At 32.6% G+C, this 16,226-nt stretch overlaps 1 protein-coding gene across 1 annotated transcript in view; it reads right to left on the bottom strand.

Moving 5' to 3' along the window:
- Positions 1 to 16,226, bottom strand: part of LOC129222839 (importin-7-like) — a 58,956-nt gene that overhangs the window by 37,693 nt on the left and 5,037 nt on the right. Inside the window, exons 3-9 of the mRNA XM_054857390.1 lie at positions 14,765 to 14,923; positions 11,042 to 11,288; positions 10,696 to 10,790; positions 10,208 to 10,381; positions 5,637 to 5,682; positions 5,460 to 5,559; positions 1,306 to 1,499 (exon numbers count right to left, since the gene is read on the bottom strand). Coding sequence (XP_054713365.1) covers positions 1,306 to 1,499; positions 5,460 to 5,559; positions 5,637 to 5,682; positions 10,208 to 10,381; positions 10,696 to 10,790; positions 11,042 to 11,288; positions 14,765 to 14,923 — 1,015 coding nt within the window. The remainder of the gene's footprint in view (positions 1 to 1,305; positions 1,500 to 5,459; positions 5,560 to 5,636; positions 5,683 to 10,207; positions 10,382 to 10,695; positions 10,791 to 11,041; positions 11,289 to 14,764; positions 14,924 to 16,226) is intronic.

Below are 16,226 nucleotides of genomic sequence, written 5' to 3'. Positions count from 1 at the left end.
AAAGATTTTTAAAAATTCAGATTTGATTTTGGGATCGTTCAATTTTCCACTTTAAATAACTCTTTTGTGCTATCACTCAGACTCAATATTTGTAATGCTCTATTAGTTAATGTTATTTTATCTCTGTCCAGGACATTTTTCCATGACTTGAAATAAATTTCCATGACTTTTAATGGAAATTTCAATTTTCCATGACTTTTCCAGGTCTGAAATTCACTTATTTTTTTTCCATGACTTTCCAGGATTTCCATGACCCGTACGAACCCTGCCCATTGTACTGTATTCTAAGAATAAGCTCTCCCTCAACTTTTATCTTGAGGAAATTCCTGAAAACAGCAATGAAGACTAAAAGTAAGAGTGGTTTCAATGCAATCTTCAGTACTAATACAAGACAACTGTACAGTAAAAATATAGCTATTTTGCATTCATGTAACCAGAATTACTTTTGAAAATCATTATTTTGAATCCACAATAAAAGAAGGGAGAAAAAAAAAGGCGAACATTTTTCCGATCGCGCTTAATACAAAGTTCTGAACTTCACACTTTTCTTGTTAAATTGCTTATGAATACTTGAATTTTATACAAAAGCACTTTAACCTTGTTCTTTTTCTAGTAACTCATCTCTTTCTGATGGGCTTTTTTTATTTGGACTTGCAAAAGTCTGGTATTAATCGATTGCTCCATTTTAAAAATGGCGCTATTTTAAAAATAGCACAAAAACCAAAACAGATATTTTAAGAGAGTCAAAATAAAGTCACATATACCGATTTAAGGTTGCAAATGAGCAATTTTCGATCATATAATGTTTTATTTTTGCGATTGCGATTTTTGCGTTCGGTTCATCTGCTTGGGATTTTTTTTATTATTATGTAAATGCTGATAATAATGAGGGGGGAGGGTTGTTCGCTTTTTTCACTAAGAAAAATTTCCAGGAAAACAAAGTTGTTAGAGGCACTTAAATTAACGGCACTTGTTTTTTATTTTATGGAAAAATCGATTTTTAAAGTAAATTAGTGTATTTGAAAATAATTTTGCAATGATAATCACAAAATACTAGGCAAAATTAACCAATTTATTTTATTTCATACCTTCTCCCCTCCAAGTATAAATATTTTTATATTATTCATTAATACGTTTTCTGTTTAAAATTTAAGGGACTCATTTTTTCCACCAAAGGACCCAAATCTATTTCATTAATGGGTCCCTGGACCCAGGTTATGGATAGTTGAGCACGAAACCTGATCAAAATATGAATATTTTCAAAATAAGTTAAACATGAAGAAGGCAAAAGTTCATAAATGATACCTTTAACAGAACATCAGCAACAGTTCCAACCATGTGCAATGCACCATCAATTTGACGAGCAGTCGAAGAAGGATTAGTCAAAACTGTCATAACAAATTCCATTGCTTTTTGCAACATTTCCTTTCTTTTCTTCGCAACAGAATGAAGAAGAGTCTGTGCAGCAGTTACAGGCGATACAAAATCTTCAAAGACATCTGTTAAAAGATTTACGTAACACTATATCAACAAAGGTGTATGTGTGGATTTGTCTTCATACCCATAAAGTCAATGTTTGAGGATACTGGAAACAATAATTGAGGCAGTAAGAAGCAAAGGATGTAAGTGACAAAATTAAAAATTTGGAGATAACCAGTACAAATGGTATAGGAATCTCTCCTCTGTTTTGAGACAAGAGATAGTACTAGAACCCCTTGTAGATGTTATATAGCATGATTTAAAAAACTTTCAAGGGAAGCCTACCGTGAACCGCAACTTTGAAGGCGTATAACACAAAGCTTGAAAATGCCCACTTACATCCCTTTGCTTTCCACTACTTCAAATGTACAAGTTTGAAACATTTTACTTTTGTTCAAATCCCAGCATTAGATTTCTTTATGTTCCATTTCAAAATTACCCCCCCCCCCCTTTTTTGTTTCTCTATCAAATTATTATTCTTCCAATATGAATCACTTAAAAATTTCAGTTGAAACTTTTTTTCTAGATATCCTTTGCATGTTCACATCAGTGATTAATGAGACTGTTTTGTCTTTTACAAGACTTGAGGGAAAATTCCCCCATTCTAAATTTCATGTCTATATGAGACAGTGAGAAACAAAGGAGTGTAATTGCCAAAACTTAAAAACTAAAAAGTGATGGGAGAACCTTTCCTCAGTTTTAGGGCAAGAGATGGTACTAGTAGCTCTTGAGGGTGTTGCAGGGCCGATCCTAGGGTGTCGGCCGCCCGTGTGCAAAGACCTAATGTGCCGCCCCTCAAGAGCAATTCGCATAATTGGACTAATCTTTAACGTCTATATAAATCTTTCTTTAAATTTCTATGCCAAGTTCGAATTTAAAAAAAAAGGGGGGGGGGCAGAAGAATGATCTTATAAAAAGGAAGAAATTTTTATAGTAAGAAACTCCTTAGGTACAATTTATATCTTTGAAGAAAGTAATAGATACCAAAATTTACTAGTCGTAAAAACGCATTTTATAGTAAGATAAATAAATACCTTTGTGCTGTTGTAAAGAAACAAAAAGTAACAACGTATAAAAATCACAAATTCGGCAGATTACCATCTGCGAATTTGTGCTTTTTATACGTTGTTACTTTTCGCATTTTATAGTCTTTCTTCGGTGACATCAGAAAAGGGACGGAGGAAGGGGAAGCGTGGGGGGAGGTGTCAGGGGTTCAGGGGAGGAGGATTGCTCCAAGAAAATTATCGAAATCGGCGTAAGAAAAATATTTTTAGTTAATCTTTAGTTGTGTTTGGTTGCAAGGACAAAAGAGTCAAGTATATTCAAGGTGCGCGGAGAAATTTTCGAAATTGACGTCAAATATAGCAATTTTAGGAACTTTTTCGAGATTTTAGGTGAAAGTAATGTTGCAGTTCTTTCCTAAAATTCTTTCAAAATTGAAATCAATTTGAAACTATTTTTTTAAGACCGTAGCTTAGGAAGGATCGGCGTTCTTCCCGAAAAATCTCTGCAACTGAAATTTTGAACCTGCAATTTTGGGTTACCTTTGTTGACGTTGCAAGAGGGAGGGAGATTCAATCGTCTTCCATCGAAAGATTCGCAAATTTAGGCCGTCTTTGATGACGGTACGGGATCTGGCGGCTATCCTCCGGTAATTTCTCGGCACTATTTTTTCAAAAACCCGTTTTTGGCTAGAGTTGAAAACAATAGGGGAAACGTAAAAATATTCCGAACCAAAATATTTTTCGAAACTGAAATCCATTATAGGCTATTTTTGGGAAGAAAGGATTTTGGAGCTCTTAAGCGGATATTTCTAAAATCGCAATTTTATATTATCTTTGGTGATGTTAACAAAATTGGGAAGCTTCTACGGATCTTTCGGATGCTTTTCAACATTAATATCTGAAAAATATAACTATAGACTTTTGTCCACCTCACCTCAACGATTAATGGATATGCCCTAGCGCCGTAAAAAGTTACATAAGCCTGGCAGTTCTCCTCCGGAATTCTTTAGAAATATAAGTCCCAAAATCGTATTTTAAGCATTGTTTGATAACGATGGGACTAAGAGCGGGCGGGGGTTCAGTGTGCCCTCACGAACTGTGTTTTTGAAACTGAAGTCAATTTCAGGCTAGTTTTGGCAGGAAGCTGTGGCTCCACAGTCTAAAAATGAAATTTTCTGGTATAGTGATTGCGTTAGAGAAAAGGGGGATCTGGGATCTTTCCCCAAAAGTTCTTGAAACTGATGTTTGAAAAACGCAATTTTAGTTTGTTTTTCAATACGTTAAGTGAGAGGGGGTGGAATTAGGGGCTTCTCTAAAGACGCTAATTGAGACTGTCTTTTGTAGTAATGTTCGCGAATGGATTTCGGGGTCCTCCACTACAAAGATTTCGAAAAATGCCAAAGCAATTTTATATGACGTTTGATAGTAGGAAGTGCTGTCGTCTGGAAACACGTTTTGGATTTTGGAGCCAATCTTTTTAGGCTACGTTTGATTAAGTTATTGTGGAAAAGGTGAATCAGAGACTTAATTGGGTCCTTAAGATCGATGGTTCAACCAGCGAAGTTTTCCGAAAGTAAAGTCCTAGAAACGCAATTTTAAGCCTTCTTTAGTTTCGTCAAGGAGGTCATGGCATCTTTTTGGATCTTCGTTTTGGAGCTACATTTAAATTTGCTTCCCGGGGCAAGGGTCCTGTCCTTCTACCACATCTGAAACCGGGAAGTTTATTCAAGATTTTAATCAGAAAAACTGTCGTAAAGGGGGAAAAGTACAACTTTTAGTTTGTCATTCATATATGTTACTCAAGGGAGTCGCAATTTTCCACTTTCTCTCCACGCATCCACGATTGTTAAACAGAGTTTATTACATAGTTTGTTGTTTGAAAGGCTTTTGCGAGAGTATCTAATCAGTATAGATTTTTTTTAAATAAATAAAATATGTCTTCATTGTTTAGGTCTATAAAAGCTTTTGGTAAACATTAGTGGCCGCCCTCGGTGCTCCTTTTAGACGCCACCATTTCATGCTTCAGAAGGGGGCCTTTCCCCTCCCCTGTATCCGTGCCTGATTACCGGTTCTGTCACAAACTTTGCAACCAAACGAAACATGTGTGTTAAGAGTAGATATTAATGGACAATGAACTAACACAATGTTCCCTAACATTCTATTTTTCTTAAACTATGCTATGCTGTCGGGAAATTGACATATATTTTGACAATTGAACATTTAAAAATCAGCATATTTATTCTACTTATTATAAGTTATCTTGTGAGAATATCTTGAGGAATTTTGCTTGATTATAAGAACTATATGATGCGGCCTGCGGCCGCCCCCCTGCTTTGGCTGCCCTTGTGCGGCGCACACTCTGCACACCTGCTAGGATCAGCCCTGGGGTGTTGCATGATTTAGAAAAAAATTCAACCTAGGATCTGCATGTCTAGGATGTGAATGTCAAACAAGTTTTACTCAAAAACTTTAAAAAATCCACTTACATCCCTTAGTTTCTAGCTGTCTCAAATGATAAATTTGCCTGTTAACTGTGATTTTCAAGTGAATTTATTTGCCTACATAACCTTTTCAGCAATTTATTATACCCCCTTAACCTTAAACAGCCACTATCTGTACTGATACTATTCTGGATTTAATAGATAGTTACAAAAACCAGCATAATTGTGTAGGTTAGTAAATTGCCCAACATTTTTTTTTTTGGGGGGGGGGGGGGGAATCTAGAACAGTTTGTACTGTTACTACATATAGCATAGAGGGAAAAAGAGTCAAAATAAATGTTCCTTTGTGTTTCATATAAATATTCGCTATCTAATGATTGTGTGTGGTAATCCTTAATAATTTATATCAAAAAGAATTGCAATTATGTTATTTATCCCTAAACAGTGATAAAAGAAAGAAGAAAGAATAAGTTTATCAGCATACAAATATTTTTTTTAAATGCAAAGAGAAGTTAATTTTTGAATGGATACATACCAAACTTGGACCTAATGTACTCATGAGGATCAGTATTCCAAAGTTCTTCATCATGATCATTACAACACATTAAAGGAAAAACAACATCTTGAATAATTAACTGAAATACAAATTTCATTTTACATATTAAGCAAACAATTGGAGAAACTCAGTTTCGTAAGACAAATTTAAACTCACCAGCATATGGGGCTTCAACAATTTCCAAGAAAATGCATGAGTAACTCTACAAAAGAGAAATAAAATAACTTTAACAGAAAAAAAAAAGAACTATAACCAAATTAATATAACACATAGACATCATTATTTTAAAACATGTATTTATCTCACTAGCATTTTAATAAAACACATTGATTGGTTGAACTGAATGCAGCATCAGCGTACAAGACATCTTGTGGATTGGTCGGTATCCCATTTACGTGCATTAGTTCTTACCATCGATGGTTGTAATGCAGGGCAATCACATCATGTGAACAGACCCCTAGCTACTGCAGACTTCAGATTAAAAAAAAAATTGATGTTTAGAACTTTTTTAATCCATATTATAAACAAGGGTTCATGAAAACAATATAGACTACAATAGAAATGCATGATTACCAACTTTGGAAGAAAAAAAAAACAGGAGATTTTACTAGAGGTATATAAGTGATTCACCAGCGACATATTTCACACAAAAATTATTAAATTATGCTTTTAAATAATATGAATACCAAGTTAAAGTGAAATGGGGATTTTTCGCAGATGCAAGTAAGAAAAATAAAGACTACTGCAAAGTTAAAACTAAATAATGAGTGAATTTGCCTTAAGTTTCGTACATTCCATAGTCTATACCAAAAAAAAAAGTCGCAACAAAAATTTAATTACTAATATCCCAAATAAATAAAAAATCAATATTTTATGAAAATAAAATAAGTAGGTATAGGGTAGCACATGTTAAAATAACTTCAAACTTTCAAAATAATTGAAATACATTTAAGATGCTAAGGGATTGAAATAGGCTGCAATTTCCGGCAAAGCAGGTGTTTCATTGAACAAGCAATGTAGAAAGCTGCAAAAAATCAATTTTTACTAAATTGAGTTATTTATTGGAAAATTTTTTCTACTCTGCTATTGGTGGAGGACTAGAAAAGGGCACCATCTATCGAGAAGAAAGTGAAACTTTTGATGATTGATTGAAAAAACTGCAAAAACAAGAGAAAATAGTAAAAAACTGGAAATCGGGAGATGGAAGTAAAAAAAGGGAGTCTCCTGTTAAAAACAGTAGAGTTGGCAAGTATGGAGATGCACAGAATTTTCGGTTAGCATTCCGCAAATTCGGCAGGGAAACCGAATACTTTAACATTTGGCAGCCGAATAGTAAACAAATAAAAATATTTGAGAGAATTTGTTGAACAAATTTTTTCAAAGCAATGACAAGTGAAGACGGAAATTACTGCTTATTAAAACTATCACATTGAAAGTAATGTTAATGTAAAAGAAAATACTTTGTATAATTGTAGGCCTTAATTTTGTAGCTTTTTATTAATTAAAAATCTTAAGACACATTTAATTACCGCACTATTACTACCTTATTAAAGTAAGAAAAAAATGAAAAAGAAAACCCCTGGAATATCAATTGCAAATGAATGAATGGTAAGTCAATTAAAGGACATCATCATTTCACAAACATTTAAAAATGATAAATAATGCGCCAAGGGAACACTTAGACATAAAACCTAAAAGTATTTGAAATTCAGAAGTTTTCAAAGATGAAATATTAAAAATTGCATAAAAATTAACTAATTAAATTACATATTGTAATCAAAGTTAGTAATGATAAATTCCTCTGAAGTAACATGAGGCATTCCGCATTTTCATACTGCAGGATATAACATTTATAACTGTTTATGTAAAGTAGAACTCAGTAGCGCAGCTAGAAAATTTTTCTCTGAGGGGTTTTCAAAATTGAAAATTCTTGCTTTCTTTCATTCATTTATGATGCAAAATTATTCCATATATTTAATCAAAGATTTTTTTTGAATTAGAAGTTATTCATTTATAACTCTTGCTAAAAAATAATTAATATTTTATGTATTAATATCACTATAACTTTAAAATGAAGAAAGCAGGAAAAAGCACACAGTATATTTAAAATTAGTTTTACTTTAATCTTAACTTCATTTTTTTACGGGTTTTTTGGAGAGATCATTTAAAATCTCCACTTCCGTCTTCAGATACAATTTTTTTTTTGAATGTCAAATGCTAACTAATAACTTTGATTACACAACAACAACATTTTTTTAACAACACACAATGAGAAATTGGAAAGAACCCCTAAAAAGGATTTGTTCAGTGCTGAAAGTGATAGTGTGAAGTTGATTGACCATACCATGTTGCTCTTTAATGAGCTCCATTTTAGCTCTCTTATACCCATAGATGTGCTTATCATGAAATATTATTTGTATGTTTTAATCATAATAGGGAATCTGCTTCCCGATCATTTAAAGTAGTTAGATCTGCTTTTGAATCTGACACTCTTGGAAAAGTTGAAATACTGTTTTTTTCCCTTGATTTGTACGGAGGAAATGAATGTGTTCCAAGCTCTGGGAGGGGTTTTACCCCTAAAACCCCTCCCGTGGCTGCGCCACTGTTAGAACTGCAGATGAATGTAAACCAAATTAGCCATATGTTATATTTGCTTTTGTCTTTTAAAATGGTTTATTTCATTTCTTTTCTTATTTTAAACTCATAATTATAATATATGTAGATAAATTAAGGATTTTAAATGCATTTAAGTTTAACAAAAGACACAAAATCAATAAAATGTTTTCTATTTTGGCCTGTTACCATACAAATATTAGAGAAATGTTTTTTAACCCACCTTTCCTTTGTTTCTACATAAATGTTAACTATTTAACAAAATGTGAAGAGCTAAATTTGGTATATTTCAAGCAATCATTATAAAATTTCCAATAAATTCTCTTGCCCAGATGCAGAAACTGCGAGACGCAAGTCGCAGATTTTTCAGCGGCCTGCAGATAATTTTATCAAAGAACAAAAAAGAAAGAAAAACTTTATAAATAAAAGAAAAAATAAAGGACACACAACTTGGCAAAGATCGGTTGGAGAGTTTTTTGACCGAAAAGGCGATGGATATTTCAGCTAGAAACTTAGTCGCCATATTTGGTCATTCTCAAGATCAAAGCAGAATTGTATGTATTATTTAACTGCAAACTAATGAAAACAACTTAAAATGTGGAGCAAAACTGCATTTTTAAAAAAATAATTTTCTGGAGAAAAGAAAAATTTTATGTGAAAAATTTCACCTTATCCTCATTGCTTTGGATGCAAAAGCGCTAAAAACTTAGAACTAAAATGTTTTCTCATGAGGATTTTTAACTTTAAATTATTTTTTTGCAACAAATCCAGAGATTTATATCTTAATTTTTGATGTAGTCGCTATGTTTCCTCATTCCCAAGATGTTGGTTTGCAACTCTTTAAGTGCCTACGTTTTCATATACGGAATTGGATGTTGCTGATGCATAATTTTCAACAATTTATTGCAATGTAAACTGTTGAAAATTATGCAAAATGTATCATTTTTTCCGAATAATTCTTAGTTGTTTTGAAAAATGCAAAATTTTATCTTTAGAATATCATCATATCTTCATTGCTTTAGAGGATAATGTGCTAAAAACTGACTGTTTCATCTAAATTTTATTTTTTTAAGGATTTTGAATTTATTACACTACTTTAATGTAACAAATTCAAAAATCTATTCATGATCATGAATTTTCCGCATAGACGCCATGTTCAGACGAGACTATTACCTACCCAAATTTCCAAAAACAGAATTGGATGTATATCTCAATTCAAACTATTGAAGATAACATAAAAAGTACAAAAAATCATGTTCTTTTTAAAAAGTTATTTTCATGAAAAATGAATTATCTGCACAATTGTATTTGACCCTCATTGCTTTGGAAGCTTTGCTAAAAACCAAAGCATTCATCTAAAATGCAGTTTCCTGTCAACTTCTCATTTACTAATTCATCTATTCATTTTTTGAAAGCAAAAATTCAAAAATCTAATTTAACTCAAATTTTCCATATTTAAATAAATATGTATCGAATAATTGTTTTTCATAGTGTGCAGAGTTCTATTTGCTTTTATGAAAGTAGTGAAAACTGTCCCTCTCCTGCTTTTTATGCTTTAAAACATACGAGAGTGGTGGCCAGTGACTAGTTGGAAAATTTCTGCGTCTTGACTCTTACAAAGGACTTGTGTATTTTTTGAAAACTGAAAATAAAACTAAAAATAATGCTGCAGATTATTTTCAACTGTCAAAAGTATTGTCTCAGACTAGCAAGAAAGTTTCTGCTACCTGGCTCTCTGGCTACACAAATGTTTCAATTTTTTAGATTTTTTTGCACTTTTACACATTTTTGCACCCATCACTAGTTTATCAGAAATTTAAGAAAAGTAATTAAAATCATACAAAATAAAATTACCTTAGTTACAACTGACTATTAAAAATAATAACTTTATATAAACACATTTTTCAACAACTGGAATCCAGAACTTTTTTCATTTGTGAGGCAAATGCAATGCCAATTTTTAAAAAAAACATTTTACCATGTGTATAATGTAGATGATGCTTAACAAAGACCTAAATAATTTAATTTCATTAACTTATTGTTTTGGACATAATAAAAGAATTCTTCATTAAAAAAGAAAAAATATATCAAAACAAGAAGTGGGGAAAACTTACGCTTCATTGACGTAGTTTAATCCGAGCTGCAATACTCTAGGTGAAATGAACACTTTTTGCCTATACTGATCCAACAACTTAAGCAAAACTTCTAGAATTCCTGCAGTGAATGCTTTGAGATAATATTCAGCAAAATCTTTATATTCTTTTGTAACATTGCCGGGACTTCCATACCTGAAAATATAATGGATAAATCAATGAAGACATTATCACTACTAAAAATTTACAAACTAAATTAGAGTTTACTGATTCATCAAGTTCTGGGCAATGTTTAATAGGAACAATTGCTCACAATGTTTAAAACCACTTTCATTCAGGTTTTTCTCGATCCGTTCGTAATCCCTTATTTTTGCGAAAAATCTCAAAATCCCTGATTGTTCCAGGTTTTCCAGGTCTGTGGCCATCCTGTACTTTGCAGCCAAAATATTTGATGGGTGCTAATACGCAATGAACTTAAAACACCCAAGAAATGTTTTAACTCTACTTACCTTTCAAACACTCTAGTTAGTATATGCAATGCCCATTTTTTGCATTTCCACCAAGACAAATCTGCTTGTTCCTCTTCATCGTATTGAGTTGATTGCTATAAAAAAAAGAATCAAATGCTGCTGATCAAGTTGTAGGTTATAACATTTCGAATGAACTAAAACTATCTAGTTTTCATGAGGAAATTTATAATATTAAACGAAATATGTTAAAATATACATTTAAACTCTTTCTCATTCAAACCACAGCTCAAACACGTCCTTATGGAATGTTTAAAACAGAGATCATGCAATAAAATCTGTCTACATTGACTGAATATTAGACAACAAAAGTTTTGTTTAAACTTACTTCAGGTACAGGTCTTCCAACAATTGTACGAAACACTTCCATCCACTGGGCGAAAACTTCCCTTGAGATTAAATCCAGAGGGAGAAAATATTGGACTAATGCAAAAAAGATCTTTAATATCTGCTTTTGTAATAGAACAGATACATCTGAAGCATCAGGCATCAACTGCACGCAGCGCTGATAGATCATAGGTAAAAGCATGTTCATCGCTTCATTTAAAGGTCGCCGCTCTTCGGGTTTCTTGTACCTATTGTGAATGATTACAATGGGTTAGGAAGAGTTCTGGGAATATATGTAGTCAAGTTTTTATAATCTGCCAAATATTGCTGATGATGGTCGGAAAAAAAAAAAACTTTTTTTATGAATAAACTCAACAAAAAAGTAGGATGAATGCAGTTATTAACAATAAATAAATGTAATTTTCTACAAATATTACTATAACATGTAATATGAAAGTGTACAGATCAAAAACAAAACAAATAGTTTAGAAAGTGCGTAAAACTGAATGTATATTAAAGAGTAATATTATTTAAAATGTGTCCTTAAAATTTAAAACAAAGAATTCTTGTAATTGACATAATATAATGGATTTGACATTTGTACACGTGCAAAAGAAAACTCTCACCACATAGTAATAATAAAAAAAGAACTAAATCTGTTACTTGATTACTCTTTATTTTCTGTTATTGTACTATTTACCCTTCATTATTGCCACTTATACAATCATAAAAATGATTGCAATATAAGTTTGCAAAATTATTTTCAAATATTGCACTTGAAAAAATAATTATGTGAGAAAATATTTAATCAGTTAAAATAAGATAATACTACTTAAAACAATTTTTAAATACTTTTCCACCAGAAACTACAAAATAAGCGATTTTGTTTCCCTCTAGTTCCTTTAAGGTGAAAATTAAAAAGAGCCTCTTGATGCCCTCACCATGAATTATTATTGGAGCAGCAAAGAAATAGAAGAAAAATATCACTAATGCTGAAATGAACCCATAGGTTTATGAAATTGCTACAAGGGGCAACTAGAAATGTGACATCACATTTTAGCTGAAATAAAAGCATTTTTATAACAATATGCTTATAATTTATGCAACCTAGTATGACACGTAACAAGGGAAGAGACATGTTGAAGTATGAAGCTTTGTGACAAAGGGAAGGGAAACTTCATTTTTTATTAAAATAATGATGTGATCTTTTCTTTACTAATAATAAAGCTGAATGTCTTCAGTCCGGATCTCTGTGACGCGCATAGCGCCTAGACGGTTCGGCCGATTTTTATGAAATTTGGCACAAAGTTAGTTTGTAGCATGGGGATGTGCACCTGAAAGCAATTTTTCAAAAATTCGATTTTGTTCTTTTTCTGTTTCAATTTTAAGAACATTTTCCGGAGCAAAATTATCATAAGATGGACGAGTAAATTACAAAATTATCATGATGTGGAATGTGAGAGCGAATGAACATAGCCAATTGGCGAGAAATTCGTCATCCATTATTTGTAAATATACAGGCGAACCGAATGACCTTTAAATTTTCAACTACGGGCAAAGCCGCGCAGATACCGCTAGTCTTACTAATATTATATATGCGAAAGTTTGTCTGTATGGATGGATGTATGGATGTTTGTTACTCTTTCACGCAAAAACTACTGAACGGATTTTGATGAAACTTTACAATAATATAGCTTATGCATCAGAATAACACATAGGGTAGTTTTCGTCCCGTTATGGGGGGCAAAACCCCCTTAGGGGGGGCAATAAAACACAATTTTTGTATAAATTCTCTAATATTGGGATGAAAAAATACTTGCACATATTTACATTATATGTCCATCGAAAGCTCTGATTTTTCTGCTGAAGATGGCACCTGTTCGAAATTTCTAAGTAGAATAAAAAACGAGTATGAGCTTTTTAGATCCATGTTCGAAGGCTTTCCTCAACTCAATACAGTATTTAGTGTATCATCTCAACTCCCTGTCGATAGCGACAATTGTTGTATTGTTGACTTTCTTTGCTTTTCGTGATTGTTCAAGGCTTTTCTCAAGTCAAATCTTGAAGTAAGATTTTTGCACAAGATTGGCAAATAATACATGATTTGGCTGATGATTTTCCATTTAAACGGAACTTTAATGTAATTAATGGTTTTTATTATTATTTATGCTGATTGAACATTTACTCATTATACAAACAACCAGCAGATCGCCAAAATTTTTGCAGAAAGATTTCCGTAGCTGATGGCAGTTTTTTCAACGTTGCTGGTTTTTGAAGCCGAAGACTACGTCATAATGTTTCTTAGCTTTCACCATGTAAACAAAATATCGCCAATCAAAGAATTTTCAAAAGACTTTTTTTACTGTGTTGAATAATCCAGCAACTAAATTAGGCAAGTCCATAAACAGCATAAAAACTTCCATTAATTTTCCTTTTTGCACAATTTCAAACAATCACCAAATTTTATTACTTATTTTGGTAACATTTCGGATGAAACTGTTTAGCGCCATTTTATGGTGACCAAAAATGTCTCAGCATCTGGCTACGATATCTCTGTAACGAAAATTAATATCATATCGTTTTACAAAGTAAGGAAAGAATGGGGGAGCATCATCGAAGGTACCTCGAAACGACTTTCGCAAATTCGGTAAAATCGCACCAAGAGCCACAATGATTGAAATTTCCCGAAATAACTAAAGCAAGTATAAGGGGATTACGAGCGCAGCTACTTTTTTTTAATCACTTCGTAATTCATTAGCCATACAGAGAAGGTTTTAGACTCCATGTTAATTTTTTTTTTTAACAGATTAATCTTTTTAAACATGAGAAGATTAATTTCATGTTTTTTAAATTTGTATATGCTTAAATATAGTGCTTTCATTTCTAAATCAATACTACTTTGTTCTTTATACTTATTGCTATTTTAGTTTTATGGGTAAGGAGGAAACTCTATTTTTAATCACGTCAAAAAGATGTGTTTTAAATTCTTTCACTTAAAACAGAAAACAAAAGCAAGTAACGATTTTTTCTAATAATTATTACTGACCCAGGCAACGGCGGGTATTTTTGCTAGTTATTAAATATAGTAGTTCTCCAACCTAGGGCCCCACTCGGGAGAAGCTCAATTTGATGTGAATTTTGAAAATGTTTATTTAGATCGACTGTGAAACCTGTTTTCTGACCATTTCTAACACCTGCAATGATCAACTGAAACTACGTTTCTAAGACTTCAATTAGGAAAATTTTCCCCGAGAGGTATCATCTGATCCGCCTACCTCCGTCCCTCTTCTGATTCAAAGACAGTGTAAAACCTTTAAGGAAACTTTTGATATCTATCTTTTGACATGAGGAAGGAGGCAGCTAAAACCCGCCATCTTGTTGAACCCTGGTTTCCCCTTCTTTAACGTGAATGCTGGCTGCGCCCGTGATACTAGGCGCTTATCTAAAAAAGAAAAGAAAAAAAAAAAAAAAATGTGGGTGTAGGGGGGGGGGGGACGAACACTCACAAAATCATTTGAACCAATATTGGTGGATTGCTGGCACGCCTCTACTTCAAAAATTTAGTGTGGCCCTTGAGTAAAAAAGATTGGAGACCCCTGCAACATATATAGTATGACATGTAACAAAAGGAGAGGTATGTTCAAGTATGACTCTTTGTGACAAAGGGGAAGGAAAAAGGGAAACTTCATCAAACTTTATAAAAAAAACACAATGAAATACTTACTCGAAATTCTTTACAAGGTGATACAGGCATAATAATGCACCCATGCAAACAGTTGAATCATTCATGGAAAGATATACTGAAATTTTATCAACAATTTCCGTCCATTTGCCAGGAAAATCAAACTTAACAATATTGCTGACACAGACGGCAAGTTGCACCCTAAAAGAAAAACTTTAATTTAGTTTAATGATAAATACAATCTAAAATAATAATTCAACTTATAATCCCTTTTATTTTATTTTTTCAAAATTCTTTTTGTTTGTTCTGCACAGTAGTATTTTCAATTACTACCTTTAATACTCAGATTTTTAATTTGATCCAAAGAAAAAGATAAAATAAAATCTTAAAATCAGAACTCATTTCTACAATCTAATTAGAAATTTTAAAGGTGAAGAGAAACCTCTAAACAAGTGCTACTGGTCGATGCCTGTTATTCCAAAGGTTCTACAATAAAACTTAAACTAAAATATTCAATTTGAAAAACTGAGTGACAAACCTTAAAAACGCCATTGTACAAAAACATCAAATAAAAGAATTTGTTACTATGCTAAATGTTTTTTTTTGAACTTTCTTTTCACATGCATTGATGCATTATATTATAAGAAAACACTTCACTAATTCACGAACCCTTTTCAGAACAAAAGCTTGAATTACATGCCTTAAATTTTCCCATATAATACCAAGCTATTCAGCCAACTCCATATTATAAATTAGAAGCACAAGTATTAAGAAGAAAGTTACCACCTATATGCCAGGGTTAAGGCAGAAATTCATGCACTGTACCAAATGTCCAGTTACCACATCCAGAGATTGCAGTTTTGTCCGAGATTGCACCATTAAGGTCGGTAACCAGGGTTGCCAGACGTCCCGGATTTCAAGGGAGTCCCGTATTTTGAAAAATTGTCCCACGTCCCGGGGAACTTCCATACGGGACTGCTTAGGTCCCGTATTCTAGCTAATAACAATATTTTATAATACGAGACAGTATTTTAAGGTAAAAAAATAAAGTAAAATGAAAAATTTGTCTAAACTAATTAGCTTTCCTATCAACGTCGATCTGTATACTGAACTTCGTTCTATTGCTTGATTTATTCTTTGAGTTAGAGTTTCTCCAAAAGTGTACTGAGAGGAATCTTTCAAAAACTATTGAAACATGATTGTTTATCACCCCTTAAAAATGCACCAGAACCAGTAATTGCCCTATATTACCCCCCTCCCCTTTTCACTCTCAGAAGCCTGTCCCATATTTACTGTTCTTAAATCTGGCAACACTGGCGGTAACCCCAGTGGCAAAAAGTTTTGTAGCTGTCTGCGACAAGCTTTTAGAACTCCATAATCTATCTGCAAAATTTCGAACGTGGTTTCAATTAAAAAAACAATAACGAGTTTTTTTTTTAAATAACGAATTTTGAAATATGGCAGGAACCCCCTCCCAAAGACGATGGCGCACTTCCCTAAATTC

This window comes from Uloborus diversus, chromosome 5 (genome assembly GCF_026930045.1).
Source record: "Uloborus diversus isolate 005 chromosome 5, Udiv.v.3.1, whole genome shotgun sequence".
Classification (NCBI taxonomy): domain Eukaryota; kingdom Metazoa; phylum Arthropoda; class Arachnida; order Araneae; family Uloboridae; genus Uloborus; species Uloborus diversus.
This window is presented reverse-complemented; position numbering and strand designations above follow the sequence as displayed.